General features: G+C 35.2%; 1 protein-coding gene across 4 annotated transcripts in view; it reads right to left on the bottom strand.

Annotated features, from left to right (window-relative positions):
• Positions 1-10,841: 10,841 nt before the first annotated feature.
• The window catches only part of LOC143021705 (inactive dipeptidyl peptidase 10-like), a 328,187-nt gene continuing 322,988 nt past the window's right edge, over positions 10,842-16,040 (bottom strand). For all 4 annotated transcript variants that reach the window (XM_076179351.1, XM_076179353.1, XM_076179354.1 and 1 more), the window contains one exon: positions 10,842-11,892. In XM_076179351.1, coding sequence (XP_076035466.1) covers positions 11,754-11,892 — 139 coding nt within the window. In that variant the 3' untranslated portion in view covers positions 10,842-11,753. The remainder of the gene's footprint in view (positions 11,893-16,040) is intronic.

Here is a 16,040-nt window from a genome sequence, read left to right as displayed (position 1 = left end):
AGACATGTAGTCTTTCTTAATTCGCTCCAATGACCTCTTAAAGCCCTCCCATATTCAATCAGGAGATCTCTTCTGTCAATACAATCTATCCCCTTTAGTGACCTCTTTCTCTTCAATCTTCCAAAGTTGGCAGACACAGTGCTTTTAGTCTTTCCCTATTTGGTTTATCTGTCCAGCTGGGTACCAGTTTGGTTGCTGCCCTTCGTATTCTCTCATTCTTGCTTATATCCTTCACTCTGTGCGGGGACCATACTACTGATGTATATTCCAGTCTTGGATTACGGTTTCTATGAGTTTTTTTCATTATCTCTTCATCCATTTAGGAAAACACCACTTTGATCTTTTGCAAGAGTCCATATGTCTCTCCCACAATCTTGCTGATATGTCTGTCAGGTGACAGGTTGTTTTTTATTAACACTCCCAAATCTTTCTCCTCTTTTGCTTTTGTAATGAGTCTTTTGGCTATTACTACCCATTTCCAGTACTTTGCATTATTTGTGTACTTGCCTAGTTGTATTTACCTAATGATTATATACATGAAATGACCTAAATTCGTGAGGTCTTGTCTCCGTTAATCCCAGTTTTGAATTTCCTTATGGTTTTAGCATAGGCTAATTTAACTTCTAAGCTATTTCAGGTGTTGATGTGTCTATATGGTGTTTGTGGGTGTATTTACCTAGTTGTATTTTATGGGATGAGAGCTATGCTTGTAGTGACCTGTTTTTGTATCTCTCCTTATCCAGTTTATTTTTAAAATCGTGTATAGTTTTGGCACTCACTGTTTCTCTGTTTAGTTTGTTCCAGACATCAATCACTCTATGTGGTAAGCTATTCTTTTTTCAGGTCTCTTCTGTAACTGTCCTTCTTTAGCTTCTTTTCGTGTCCTCTTTGTTTCTTTTCTGTCCCATTCTAATAAGTCATCTCTATCAAGAATTTCCATCCTTTTCATAATTCTGTAAATGGTCAACAAATCACCTCTTTCTCTTCTCTGTTCCAGTGTTGATAGATGTATTTAGTTGCATGTACCTAGTTGTAGTATACAGGGTTGTAGCTGTACTTATAAGGTCTTATCTCACTGATCAAATTTTACATTAAATTCATGTATTATGTTGGCCTTGATTATACATCCAAACACAAATCCATGTATCTATGTGTAAATTACACTTTCTAATATCTTTCAAACAATCTTCATTTTAGAGCTTTTTACCTATGTTTGATCTTTAATCTTGGACAAGTAGGTCTTCTCTATTTTTCTGTACCTATTTTTGACCTATACATCATTATAATTTTATCTTCTCTTTACTCTCTTCCAATGCAGGAAGTCCCAGTTTTCTTAGTCTGTCTCATACTCATCATTAACCTCTTGAATATGATTGATTTATGAGTTTTTGGTCGACGGCCAGGCACTGGGACCAAAATGATCATTCAGCGCCATCTTGAATATGATGATGCCTATGTAATGTATGCATCATGAGCTGCGAGTGGGGTATGTGGGGATGCTGGCATTGAGTTTCTGATTATATTTATTTTGTGGTTATTGCTGACCTCCGTATTCTGTGAACAGGCTTGATCATGTTTTCAGTAACATTATATTTATTCAGGGAGAAAGAGAATGAGAATAAAATCAGTAACTTTATATTTTGAAAACCACATATTGTGATGCGTCATCATACATCAGGCAACCTGATGTGCACAGAATTACTTGACTCATATTGAAGAGGTTAAGCTTTCAAATCATCTTTGTTGCTGACCTTTCCATTCTTTATTTATCTGATATTTTTCTTTAGGTTTGGTGACCACAACACTGCTGCATATTACAGTCTGGGATGAATCAGATTTTAAATTATTTTCTTCATCATATCCTCACCCATGCAATGAAACAGAAATTTTTATATTCTTCAGCACTCTACATACATATATATATATATATATATATGAATATATAGGTGAATGCGAGTGGAGTATGTGGGGATGAAATGGGTGGGAGTGAATTTATGCCTTTCACTTTGGCTACCTCCCTTGTAAGGGGGAAAAAGTCCTTGGTATATGTGTGTGTATAAATATATATATATATATATATATATATATATATATATATATATATATATATATATATATGATGATATAGTTTAATGTTTCTAAATCCCCCCCTAATGGAAGGTAAGGACAATGCCCTTTTCAGAGGACTTTGTGGCATGGAATTTAATAAACCATGCCCTTAGTTCAACTCTGCTAGTACATACATACATATACCAAGGCTTTTTCCCCCTTACAAGGGAGGTAGCCAAAAAGGGAAAGGCATAAAAACATTTCCACCCATTCCATCCCTGAATACACTCCACACCCCTCCACCCTCCCTCTTATCTGAGCACCTCCTGGATGATGGGTCATCCCTGCACCCTGTCCTCTGCCCTGGGTCAGAAGCAGCGCCGCAAGACACAGCACATCCACAGCAAGGGCGCTTCATTAAATCGGCGACCCCCCATTGCATAAAAGGAGAAGACGGGGAGAAATCCCTTCGGGCTGTGTCAAATTTTGCTCACACATTCTATCTTACCCCCCCCCGGCCATTCCACCTCATGTAATCACAACATCATCCATATACAACCATTCTCCATTCACCCCTGTCTTCTGTCCTCTCCCGTCCTTCCTCAACAGACATTCCCCTCTTCCCCAAAGCCCCCTTCACCCCATCCATCCACCTCATCCTAGGACGTCCCCTCATGTTCACTCCCTCCACATCTGTCTTCCATACCTCTTTTACTAATTTTTCTTCACTCATTCTTTCCATGTGTCCAAACCATCCTAATATTCTTTCATCAACCCTATCTCCCAGCTCCTTTTCCACCCCTGTTCTCCTCCTCACCTCCTCATTTCTCACTCTATCTAGCCTAGTAACCCCCATCATAGTTCTCAGACACCTCATCTCAAACACATTCAAACTCCTTCTCTCTTCTTCTCTTATGTTCCATGTTTCTGCCCCATACAGTGCTCTATATATATATATATATATATATATATATATATATATATATATATATATATATATATATATATATATATATATATATATATATTTACAGCAAGCTCACTGGCTGAGCAAGTTATGGTGTCGTTACTTGTGGTGAGGGTCAAGGGGATGGCAGTTTAAATCCTGCTACTAGCAAAGTTTTTTTTTTTTTTTTTTTTTTTTAGAATAAAAAACTTTTGCTAGTAGCAGGATTTAAACCGCCATCCCCTCGACCTTCACCACAAGTAATGACACCCTAACTCGCTCAGCCAGTGAGCTTGCTGTATGTATATATAAATAAATATATACACATATACACACACACACTCACATGTATAAGTGTATCATATTTTGTAGAGTTGTATAAACATGTAATAATAATAATTGTTGTCTTGAGTTTCACTCACTGGAAACCTGCATTCCTATAGTGGCTGGCAACAGTATTCAATCATTCCTGCAGATCTCTTCAGGAAGAAAGTTTGGATTATATGTTTTATCACTGTGGTACAGTTTCTCCATCACTGTCATATAACAGTATGAGAGGACTGGTCCCTGGCTGTCTGCTTTCTTATGTAAATTGGTGGAAGAAATACAGTTGAAGGTGATAAAGATGTTGGGTCTAGTTGAGAGACTGAGTGTCAACTTCTTGAGACTGCATTTCCAGATGAAGATTTGAGTGTTGAGAGATTTTGAAGATGGGCAGCAAAGATATTTCTTTCTGATGTCCATCTTGCAGGATTATCACTAGCAGGTACCTACCATTGGTCCCATGTAAACTTGTAACAATTATAAAAATAATTGTTTGTTGAAATGGTTATGCATGTGTATACATTTCTTGCATATCAATATCATTTTAGCCCAGATGATATAGCAAAATACCCAATATTTGCATTTTTTGTGGCCATGAGAAATCACGATTAATTTGTATGATATATATTAAGTCTCCCATCAAGTGGTGCACCACTGGCAATGAGTTATGCTTATTGAAAAGAAAATTCAATTTTGTGTGAAAAAATCAAATATATATATACTTTTGTATATATATATGAAAGTATGCATATACTGTAGGTTAGTATAAATGTAATACATAAACTTCCATGATGTACACACACAAACTGCCATATATACTCGCATATAGGTCGCACTTTTTTTAACTAAATATTTTGCCAAAATCAGGGTGCGACCGATACACTCAAAAAATGAGGGACAGCACTACTCTGTCACCGAAGTCGCAAAAATGAGCGATTTCAATGTTAGAATGACACGGAATTTTAGTGGTGTTCACACAATATGCATTGGAAAGCTTTTCAAGCCTTTTGTATGCATAATATATATATATATATGTATATATATATATATATATATATATATATATATATTTATATATATATATATATATATATATAGATATATATATATATATATACATATATATATATATGTATATATATATATAGATATCTATATGTATATATATATATATATATATATATTTATATATATATATATATATATGTATGTATATATATATATATATATATTATATATATATATATATAATATATATATATATATATAATATATATATATATATATATTTTATATATATATATATATATATATATATCAAAGGTTCCTACCAACTTGCTGCTTTAAACTGAACTATTGCTGCTAGAAAATCATATATCAATTACAATAAAATCGTAAAATATTCTCTTTTCCAACTCTTTCGTATGTTTTATAGTGTTTATAAGCAATGCGACCTTGACCCTTTGTTTACCGTATGTTACCATGCATCACCTGTTTCACTTGTGGCTACATTTCTGTATGTGCGCAAATTATGTTTTCCTAGTGTAACGTAACTTAATAAACTTATGATTTTCGTAATGAAAATTATCTTTTTTGTAAACTTTCTTCTATACTGTTGTATGGTGTCCAGTTGACAGTTAAACTCTATTGATTTTGTTGTTGTTGTCAAGTTGACTATAAAGTTTTTACCCAAGTGCATTTGTTTACGATTATAGTTTTAGAAACGCAACCGTTGTTTATGCGCACGCGCGACAGTTGGACAATCTACATGCATCCTCATATTAAAATTTTGAGTAAAGTTTTGATCATTTTTATATTTGAATGGGTCTTCTAAATCGCCAGATTATAGTGCGACCTATCTGCGGGTCAACTGCAAATAACCACTTTGACAACCACAAACTAGTGGTGCGACCTATACGTGAGTATATACGGTAGATGGTGCTAGATACAAAGACGGGTCACCACAAGCTTAGCTCCCCTTCCCATATAATACAACTAGGTAAATACATACACACACACATACGAGTACAAGTGATATACTCCAAGCTCAAACAATAATTTTTTTTTTAAATCTAAATATGATAATTGGAAATCAAATATATAGATTAATCTGGAACCATACATGGATTTGAGGCTAGGTAAGATAAATAATTAGAGAATAGGAGACAGGACCTAACAAGAGTTGCTCCTCCTATATACATACGTGTGCTACCTAGGAGTCATGAGTCTCCTCCTGGGGCAACAGATTGAGTGTATATATATATGCATACATATACCAAAGACTTTTCCCCATTACAAAGGATGTAAAAAAAAACACTCCCACCCATTCCATCCCCACATACTCCACTCCCATTCACCCCCCTTCCCTCCCTCTTATCTTGGCTCCTCCTGGATGACAGGTCATCCCTACATCTTGCCCACTACCCTGGGTCAGAAGCAGTGCAGCAAGACACAGCAAGGCTGCTTCATTTAATTGGTGACCCCTGCTCTCTGTCCCCTCATGCAGAAAAAGAGAAGACGGAGAGAAATCCTTTTGGGCTGTGTCAATTTATTATTCACACATACTCCCTCATCCCTCCACCCCCTCCTTTCCATGCATCACAGCATTGTCCATACACAATCATTTTCCATTCACCCCTATCTTGTGTCTTCTCCCATCCTTCCTCAACAGACATTCCCCTCTTTCCCAATGCCCCTTTTACCCCATCCATCCATTTCATCCTTGGTTGCCCCCTCATGCTCACTCCTTCCACCTCTGCCTTCCACACCTCTTTTGCTAATCTTTCTTCACTCATTCTTTCCATGTGTCCAAACCATCCCAATACTCTTTCATCAACCCTACCTCCCAACTCCCTTTCCACCTGTTCTCCTCCTCACCTCTTCATTTCTCACTCAATCCAACCTAGTAACCCCTATCACACTTCTCAGGCACTCTCCCCTTGTACATATATATATATATATATATATATATATATATATATATATATATATATATATATATATATATATATATATATATATATATATATATATATATATATATATATATATATATATATATATATATATATATATATATATATATATATATATATATATATATATATATATATATATATATATATGTCATATGCAAAATGTATATATCATAAAAAACACATACCGGTACACACACACAACGCTGTAGCCTACACTACAACTAGGTAAATACACACACACATGGGATCCCATGAGCATTGCTCCAACTGAATACACTTCATTTAGTTCAAATATACACACACACATATATATATATATATATATATATATATCTGCTAATAATCACTGGGAAAGTGATAGGTGTAGTCCAACTGTTTTTATCAATGAAGACATTGTAGACATTTGGACTACTGTATATACTCGTGTATAGTTTTATATGATGAATTTTTCACTCAAAAATAGGGAGTCACACAATAAATATGTAATGTTTTTGAACATGTGTTCATGCATTTTTGGAGACTGTAACTTATCTGGTACACTTACAGTCTCACAGTACTTTTGGGTAACATTAAGAGTACCATTAAGCTCCTTTAACCTGCCCATTATAGCCTACATTCTTCTTTTCTGTTGCCGCATGAATATCAGGACTTCATTCACTATAGATGCCAGTTATAATCTACAAAAATCTTATATAAATGAAGACTTGATAATGTTTTTTTTCCTATCTCCAGTGTGCATGCACCTTTGTTCACACCACGAGCATAGCTCCCCTTCCTGTAAAATACAACTAGGTAAATACACATTTATATCACCGAGGTATTGTTCTCCTAAGTACTATGTTTGATGGCTTATAAAATGCATATGTTTATAAGATGTACCTCAGTTTGGGCAGGCATTGTTTAGGTACATGCATGGTTAAATATTGTCACTTATTTTCTTCTTGATGAGTGTTATTTTATATGAATTACTGGTAAGTGTGACTTGTAATACATTATTACCTTGGAAAAGAAGAAGTTGTTTTTGTGGTGTAGAAGTGATCACCACTATGTTTACATGTGCAAAAATTTTTGCAGTTTGATTTAAGGGCAACTGCTGCTATACACTTACCGTATTTTCCGGCATATAGTGCGCGACTTTTTTCCGTTTGAAGGGCCTAAAAATGGGGGGTGAGCGTTATCCGGTGGTGCGCATTATCTACGGCCTACGATAAAAATTCTGTGGCTGTGTGTGTAATTTTTTTCACAACAACGTGACGATGTTGGCCGTCACAAAGTCGGGATGGCACACTTCTCCGTGACGTTCCGTGAGAACAAGAAGAACAGCCATGGTGACATGAAAGAATATGCCAGCATGGGCTATATAAATATTTGGTATAGGTAGGTATCTATCGAATCTTATTTTTCATGTTTAAATAGGCCTAAACACCATGAAACATGATCAATATTCATGATATTTGCCCATGTTTACAGCATCCTAGTTTGAATTTTTATGTTGGCTTTGTTGTTTCACTTTTGGTACGGTACAAATTCCGTTGCGGCCATTCATAAACTCGTGTCAAACACCTGACTACAACACCCTCTTTCGGGAGTTATATTAACTAAACATCACCTCGATGAGAGACTGTCCTATTTCACCACTGTCATTGTAGGTTCAAAGCTAAAACGAAACAGTCTGTAGTTTGTTTCAGTATTAAATAAAAAATGGTAAAGACGAATTATTTCCTCAAGATATAACATGAAAATTTTCTGTAAAAATCCCGAAATTTTTCTGTATATTTTACTTCCAATAAACTTTTTTTAGATCATATTTCCTACAAACTATTTAAGCTACAAAGTAATAAGGGACCAACGCACAACATGAGTCATATACCGGTACATGTAGTTCCGACTTTTTCTTAGTTGTGTGCTAATTGATGCCTAAACTGACACTTAATTTAGTGACAAATCAACAGATTTCCCAGTGGTGGCTCTAGCCAATGAAAAATACTTCTCCATGTAACCTCGTTCACATGATACTAAGTAATTAATCGCCGTTATTTCATTGGTTTATTTTTACTAACATTAATTATCGTAGTCTATGCAAATATTTGGGATCCGTAAAACAGCACTGGTACCAACATCATGAACGTTGGCCGTTTTAGCTCACCCGGAATATGCGAGATCAGGGCCGAGATTGACAGTTCTATTGCCAATCTAGCCTACACTAAACACCCTCTTGCGAGAGTTTGTTAAACCAAACGTCACTTCAGTAAAGACACTTATGAACCGAAACATAGTTGCTGCATGGCGATAAAAACTTGCACACGGTGATAAAAACTTGAACACGGTGATAAAAACTTGTAAGATGAATTATTCCCTCAGGATAGTAAATAAAAATTTTCTGTAAAAATCCGAATTTTTTCATGTACATTTTGTATTCAATAAACTTTTCATGGCTCAAATTTCCCACAAAACAATGGACCAACACAAGCAGGAGTCGCATACATGCAGTTCACGAGCTTTAGCCACCAGTGACTTTTCCTGGCATGCGCGTTATACGTCAGTGCGCGCTATCTGTGTACTGAGATAACGAAGTGCATGGGTGCGCATTATAACCCAATGCGCATTTTAAGCCGGAAAATACGGTACCATTACCTACTACCCCAAAGCTAAACTTTGGCTTTATGAGACCCAGGTTGATTTTTGGAGACTTAAAAAAAATGTGTGTCTTGTAAGCTGTCAAATACTGTTCTTTGTTTTTATACTGCATTTTTGTACAGGACATACAGACAATGAATTATTGTAAATTATTTTTAGAAAACAGAGGAAAACAGAATACTGTACTGGCAAAGAATAGATAAAATTTATATGCACCGCTAATTCTGACAAAAGGAGGGTTGTTGTTGGAAAGGCAATATCTCAGCAATGTAAATACTTGTGAATAAAGATGCACACAAATTTTGACCATTTTAGATTATCTTCTTTGTTAAAAAAAAAAGAAAGAAAAAAATGGTTACTAGTAATGTTGAAAAGCTGGGGTTGCATTATACACATTGTATATGAAAAAATCTGCTTTTCTACTCCAAAAATTTGGGGTTTGCACCATACATGAAGTTGGCTTATACACAAGTATACATGGTATCTATTATTTTCCCAGTGATTTCCAGCATATTTCATATTATGGTGTTGTGAGGGTTTTCCATAAAAAAAAAAAAAAAAAAAAAAAAAAAAAAAAAAAATATATATAGATATATATATATATATATATATATATATATATATATATATATATATATATATATATATATATATATATATATATAATTATTTCATAATTCTACTGCATGGAATGTTGATTCCATTTCTGTACTGGTACTTACAAGGACCAGCACAAACTCTGTATCACCGTCAAGCAATTTCAGCCGTGAGTGATCAACTTATATAGCACCATCATTGCTGAAACATCACAATCACTTCACTATGCTTTTGAGAGAGAGTTAGTGAGAGATAGATAGTTAGAGTGGGAGATATAGATAGATAGAGAGAGAAAGAAAAGGAGCCGGTGTTGTAATATAGCAGAAACTCACCACAGGCTAGAAGTGTATAAATGCAGTATTGCTTTCAAATGTACCAAAAGCCTTCAATGCATCTTCATCCCTTGTCTAGTCACTCATAAAAACTTATTGGGGTCAGTCTGCATATGTATTTATCATTCAAATATCCATCCTTTTTGGACAGTGATTCGTTTGCCTATGTACTGACTTGGTTAAATGCTGGTTATAATATTCCACCATGTATGTTACTATGTTAGTTCTCACATATTTGATCATGCTTATTATCCAGGAAGGCTGATGTTTTGATTAATGTGAGCACATGCTGACCTCCACAACCTTTTCTGAGTGTCCGCATTACTGTGTGCTGTTCATGTCTGGCAGAAACAGACAGTCTGGTGGCCTTAACTGTGCTATGATGAGATTACAAATGATCATCCACAGATGACACTGCTTCATGGTAATGCAGATTTGTGTTGGTCTCTGCAAATATAATGTGTACTGTAATTAACACTGTTAGAAAAGGCTACCCCATGTGTCCACGTGTAAGGGGGAAAAAGCCTTTGGTATATGTATGTAGAAAGGAGAATTAATGACATTCTTTTTTTGCTTATCCTTATATACACACCCACACCCTCATACACATATATTTATCTATATATATACACACACACAATAATATATATATATATATATATATATATATATATATATATAATATACATACATACATATATATATATATATATATATATATATATACATATATATATACACACACACACACACATATATATGCAGGAGAGAAATTACATAGACTCCTGATTCTAAGTATGCTGAAAATCACAAAGGAAAATAATAATTATATATATATATATATATATATATATATATATACATTTACATATATATATACATATATAAATACATATATATATTATATATATATGTATATTTATATATATATATTATATATATATGTATATGTCTATATATATATATATATATATATGTGTGTTTACATTATACATACATTGATACATACATACATACATACATACTTACATACATACATCCATATGTATACACACACATATATGTGTATATATATGACTATCTGAAAACATGTAGAAGAGTATATACATATATACATATAAACCATGTACAAAGTCTTTTATAAAAGGCAGAAGCCAAAAATGCACTGAAATAAGTAAGATTATTGATTTTTAACATTTTGCATTTCATATACTGTGTACAGGTAATTTTTTATTTTAAAGAACCTCTTTCCTTTGGACGATTAATACTGAAATTGATTCGTTTGTCTTGCTGAAAGGTGGAGGCTTGTTGCACAAGCTCCACCACACTCATTCACAATTATTCTTTCATGCAAAGTTTATCTATGTATATATATATATTTTTCTGTTTCAAGAGGAAGGCCATTTGAGACGTGTCCATCCCAGCTGTTGGAGTTGTCTTTGGTGAAGGTGACTGGCTCAGTTGCCAAAGACTTCCAGCTCAGCTATCAAAGACTTCTGATGAAGGCTTCCAGCTTACTAGTCAAAGACTTCTGATTCAGTAGTCAAAGACTTTTGGCTCAATCGCTGAAGACAACTTGTTCAGTAGTTGAAGATTTTTGGCAGTCAACAAAGACTTCTGGCTTAGTAACTGAAGATTTCTGACTTTGTAATCAAAGACTTCTGGCTGAGTTGCCCAAGAATTCCACCTGAGTCATCAAAGGCTTCCAGCTCAAAGACTTCTGGTACAGTTGCCAAAGACTTCCAGCTCATTCTTCAAAGAGTTATGGTTGTCTTTGAAGGCTTTTGGCTCAGTTGTCAAAGACTTCTGGCTCAGTCATCATAAACTTTTGGCTCAGTCATCAAAGACTTCTGGCTCAGTCATCAAAGACTTTTGGTGAAGACTTCCAGCTCAGTCATCGAAGAGGCCTTCAAGCTCTTCGTCAACATAGGGGGGGAAGCACTCAGTTTCGAGATATCTCTTCAAACTTCTGCAGAGGTGTCGTCTCACACGGAAGAGGTCGTGACCCTCATCAACATAAGCTTGTTGTCTGGAAGGGGAGGAAGAAGAGGGAGAGGTGGATTATAAGCTATTCTAGGATAATGATAATCACAAAAGTCCTGTTATCCTTCCTTAGTTTCACTAAGTACATGAAACTTTCCTTGCTCAACATGCAGTATATTTTTGCACACATAGTACCTAACACTAAGGTACTGACTGCATGGTTTCATGCAATGAATACTTTAGCTGTTTTGGGGGCATCCCTATGGACCAAATCCCCGTATAATTTGTCTAAGTTACAATTAATTATTTGCTCTCAAAGAAATAATGAAGAGCTTCTGCACTACTGATGTCCCTCCTTTCTACTGCCCCTTTGAACCTGTTATTTACCACTTTTAAGAATCTAGCTCTTCCTTTTATGATGACCTTGTGGTGGGAGAAGAATGCTGTCACCATTTCCCATGTCATAGAGGATGACTAAATGGGATGGAGTGAAGAGACAAGGGATTCCCCTTACTCTGTTTTTTTTCCCCTGCAAAGATTCAAGGCATAAAATGGTCTGGCAGGAGGACTCTAACAAGAACCCTAGTAATTGGACCAGTTGATGTGCAAAGATGCAGTACAAATCAGAGGTGGGCAGTCCAATTCAGAAGTCTGATTATCTGATTAATTGGATTCACATTTGCAAAATGTATAATTGAATTGGACTAACCCCTGCCAAACAAATTGGATAATTGCAATAGGACTGGTGAAAATTTAAAGTGATTTGCAATTAATCCAGGTCAACATTGTCTTTGTTTTTTCACAATAACAGTTTCTTAAAAAAAATTCTATATATTTCTCACATACATATTTTAAAATCTTATTCTATTCTATTCACAAATTTATATTTTTTTATCTTTTATCTTAAAAGCTTGGTTTCTCTTTGTATTAGTTAGAAATGGCTTATTTAGGGCAAAAAACATTAAATTCCCTTTAGAAACATTGAAAATCACTTTAAAAACAAATTACTTTTAAAAACATTGAGTTGCTTAAAAAGTAATCAAATCAGATAATCGCTATAATTGGACTTAGATTTTTTGCACCCAAATTGAATAATGAAACCAGACTTGATGAGCTGCTGAATCAGTAATCCTTAATTGGACTTCAATTTTTTTTCAATCACACCCACCTCTGGTACATATGACATAAAAAGTGAAGAGACTGGTAGTATATAAAAAGAAAGATGGATATGTAAGTACCGAATGAAATGAAACTGAAATTAAAGGTGAACTGGAGTTTAGGAGTGTGGTAAGGTGTCAAGATTGGTGAAAGGGTGAGGGAAGGAGGAAGTGGCACTGTTGTTAAAGGATAAGATAAGTGGATGGTAGAGATGAGAGGAATGTTGAGAACTATGTGGGTGAGGGTGAAATTGGGATGGAAGATTGTGAGATTTGTGAATGAATATGGCTCTGGTAGTGAGAAAAATGAAGATGAGAAAGAAGCATTTTGGAGTGATTTAAATGAGTATGTTGTGAGATTTGGAAGAAATATGAATATGTATTGGGGAATCTTAATTCTAAAGTAGAAAATTAGTAGGTAGATGGAGTGGTAGGGAGGGATGGAGAGATAGGAAGGAACGAAAGTGGAGGGATGTTGGGGAGTGTGTATTTAACCACTTTGGTACAACTCAAATTATTGTGCACAACATTGGCTGCCATAAGTAATTTGCATCACACTACTTGCATTATGAAATATAAAGTCACTGCTGTATTACTTGTTTTCTTTTACTCTGAGCAATAATAAACACACAAAATGTGATCAAACCAGTTCACAGAATCCGGGGGTAACTCATATATGACTACAAAAAAATATATATATAATTAGGGTGCTGACGCAGGCATCCTCATGTACCCACTCGTACTTCATGACGCTCATGTAGGCATCATTGTTCTCAAGTGGTTAAAGGGAAATGATGATAGTAAATACAGTGATTAAGGAAAAATATATTCATATATGTATAAATGGGTCAGGGTGGTAAGTGGAAGGTAGTTGAGAGGGCATTAATGATTATGTAGTGATGTCCAAAAAGAGGGATTGGAAGAGTTCTGGATGTAAATGCGTTCCGAGGAGAAGGCAGAGGACAGTTTGATCATAACCTGAAGGAAAATAGAGAGTTGAATGAGGAGAAGGGCATGGGATGTAATGAAAGATAAAGGAGAAATGGTAATTGAGGAAGAATGGATATTTTTTAAAGAGGAAGTTCTAAAATGAGCAAAGATGGTGTGTAGGATGGAGAATATGGTGGTGAACAGAGAGGCAATGAATGGTAGGATGAAGAGGTGAAGGTGGTGGTGGCCAAAAAAAAAAAATAATAAATAAATAAGTGATCATATGAGGAATGGTTGCAGAGCAGAAAGGAGAAAGCATGTATGAGATATACAGTACAGAGAGTGAGGGAGTTCAAGAGAAAATCAGATGTGATATTGAGTAGATGTTTGATAGAACTTTTTTGAAAAGAATAAAAAAAATTGGAAGGAGGTGAAAAGACTGAGGGGAAAGGAGTCCAGCAGAGAGGAGAGGGTAAAGATTGTAGGTGGACAGATATTAATGGATGTAAAGGCAATGAGTGGAAGAATAGAATATTTCAAGTTGTTGAATACAGAGGAGGATAGAGAGAATTTGATTGTTGCAGTGGGAAATACCATGAGAATGACTGTAATGGGAGAAAAGAATTGTAATGCTAGAGCAAAGATATGCAAAATGCATTAAATGAGATGAATATTTCAAGGAGTTGTTGAATGCAGAGAAGGATAGAGAGACTTTGATTGTAACAGTGGGAAATACCATGAGAATGACTGTAATGGGAGAAAAGAATGGTAATGCTAGAGCAAAGGAATGCAAAATGCATTAAATGAGATGAATATTTCAAGGAGTTTTTGAATGCAGAGAAGGATAGAGAGACTTTGATTGTTGCAGTGGGAAATACCATGAGAATGACTGTTATGGGAGAAAAGAATGATAATGCTAGAGCAAAGAAATACAAAATCCATTAAATGAGATGAATATTTAAAGGAGAAAGATAGAGAGATTTTGATTGTTGCAGTGGGAAATACCATGAGAATGACTGTAAAGGGAGGAAAGAATGATAATGCTAGAGCAAAGGAATGCATACATACATTAAATGAGATGAAAGTTGGTATGGCACTTGTGTTGTCATGTGGAATGTATGATGAAAAGAATAATTACAGTGGAATGGCTGGTGAGATTGTATAATGTGTGTCTATGGAAAGGAAACATTCTAACAGGTTGGGGGAGTGTGTGTACATTTTCAATATACTAGGCAACAGGGAGCAATTATAAATGGAATAATTTTAGAGGGATCAGTCTGTTCAATTTAGTTAGTGAGGTATATGGGAATGTGTTAAGAGAATTAGGAGATGAACAGAGATAGCAACTGGAGAAGAACCATGTGGGTTTAGGAGAGGATGAGGTTGTGCAGATAAAGTTTTTGTAGTAAGACATTTTTGTGAGAAGTTTTTGGCAAAGAGTATGGATGTCTTTTGAATTTTCATGGATTTGGAAAAGGCATATGACAGTGCTGACTGAGGTGATTTTTTTTTTAAGTGAGTAGTAGAGCTTGTATGAGGGTCAGAAATGAAGAGAATGAATGGTTTGAGGTGATGGTAGGGCTGTATCAAGAATGAGTAAATGTTACTGTGATTGTTTAAAATTTGTATGGATGAGGTGGTGAGGGAGGTAAAGATGGGAATGCTAGGCAAGGGTTTGAAGTTAGTGAATGAGAGTTAAGGGAAATTGGAGGTAAGCCGGTTGTTTGTGGATGACATTGTGCTTGTGGCTGAGTATGAGGACAAACTTAGGCAATTGGTGGTGGAATTTGGGAGGTTATATGATAGAAACCTGAAAGCAAATGTAGACAAAGTAAGGTAAGGTATGTTCAATAAGTAATAAGAAAATTTCGGGAGAAGCATTAAATATGATTTGATCAAAAAGCTAATTCATTATGAAATACACATACATGTTGTCTATAAGATGACTAGTTGGCACCTTTCTAGGTTTTCATGTTTGAGTGCAGCAGTGTACATTGTGGAACCACTTTGATCCAGTTTGCCAGTCTGTCAACACTTGACAAGATGCAGGGAATAATGGGGCAACATAATGGAATTTTAGAGGAAGCCTATGGGAATGAACTGATGA

This window comes from Oratosquilla oratoria, chromosome 42 (genome assembly GCF_046742065.1).
Source record: "Oratosquilla oratoria isolate Oo_2021 chromosome 42, ASM4674206v1, whole genome shotgun sequence".
NCBI classification, from domain to species: Eukaryota; Metazoa; Arthropoda; class Malacostraca; order Stomatopoda; family Squillidae; genus Oratosquilla; species Oratosquilla oratoria.
Note: the sequence above shows the minus strand (reverse complement) of the source record. Positions and strands in the feature narration are given on the sequence as shown.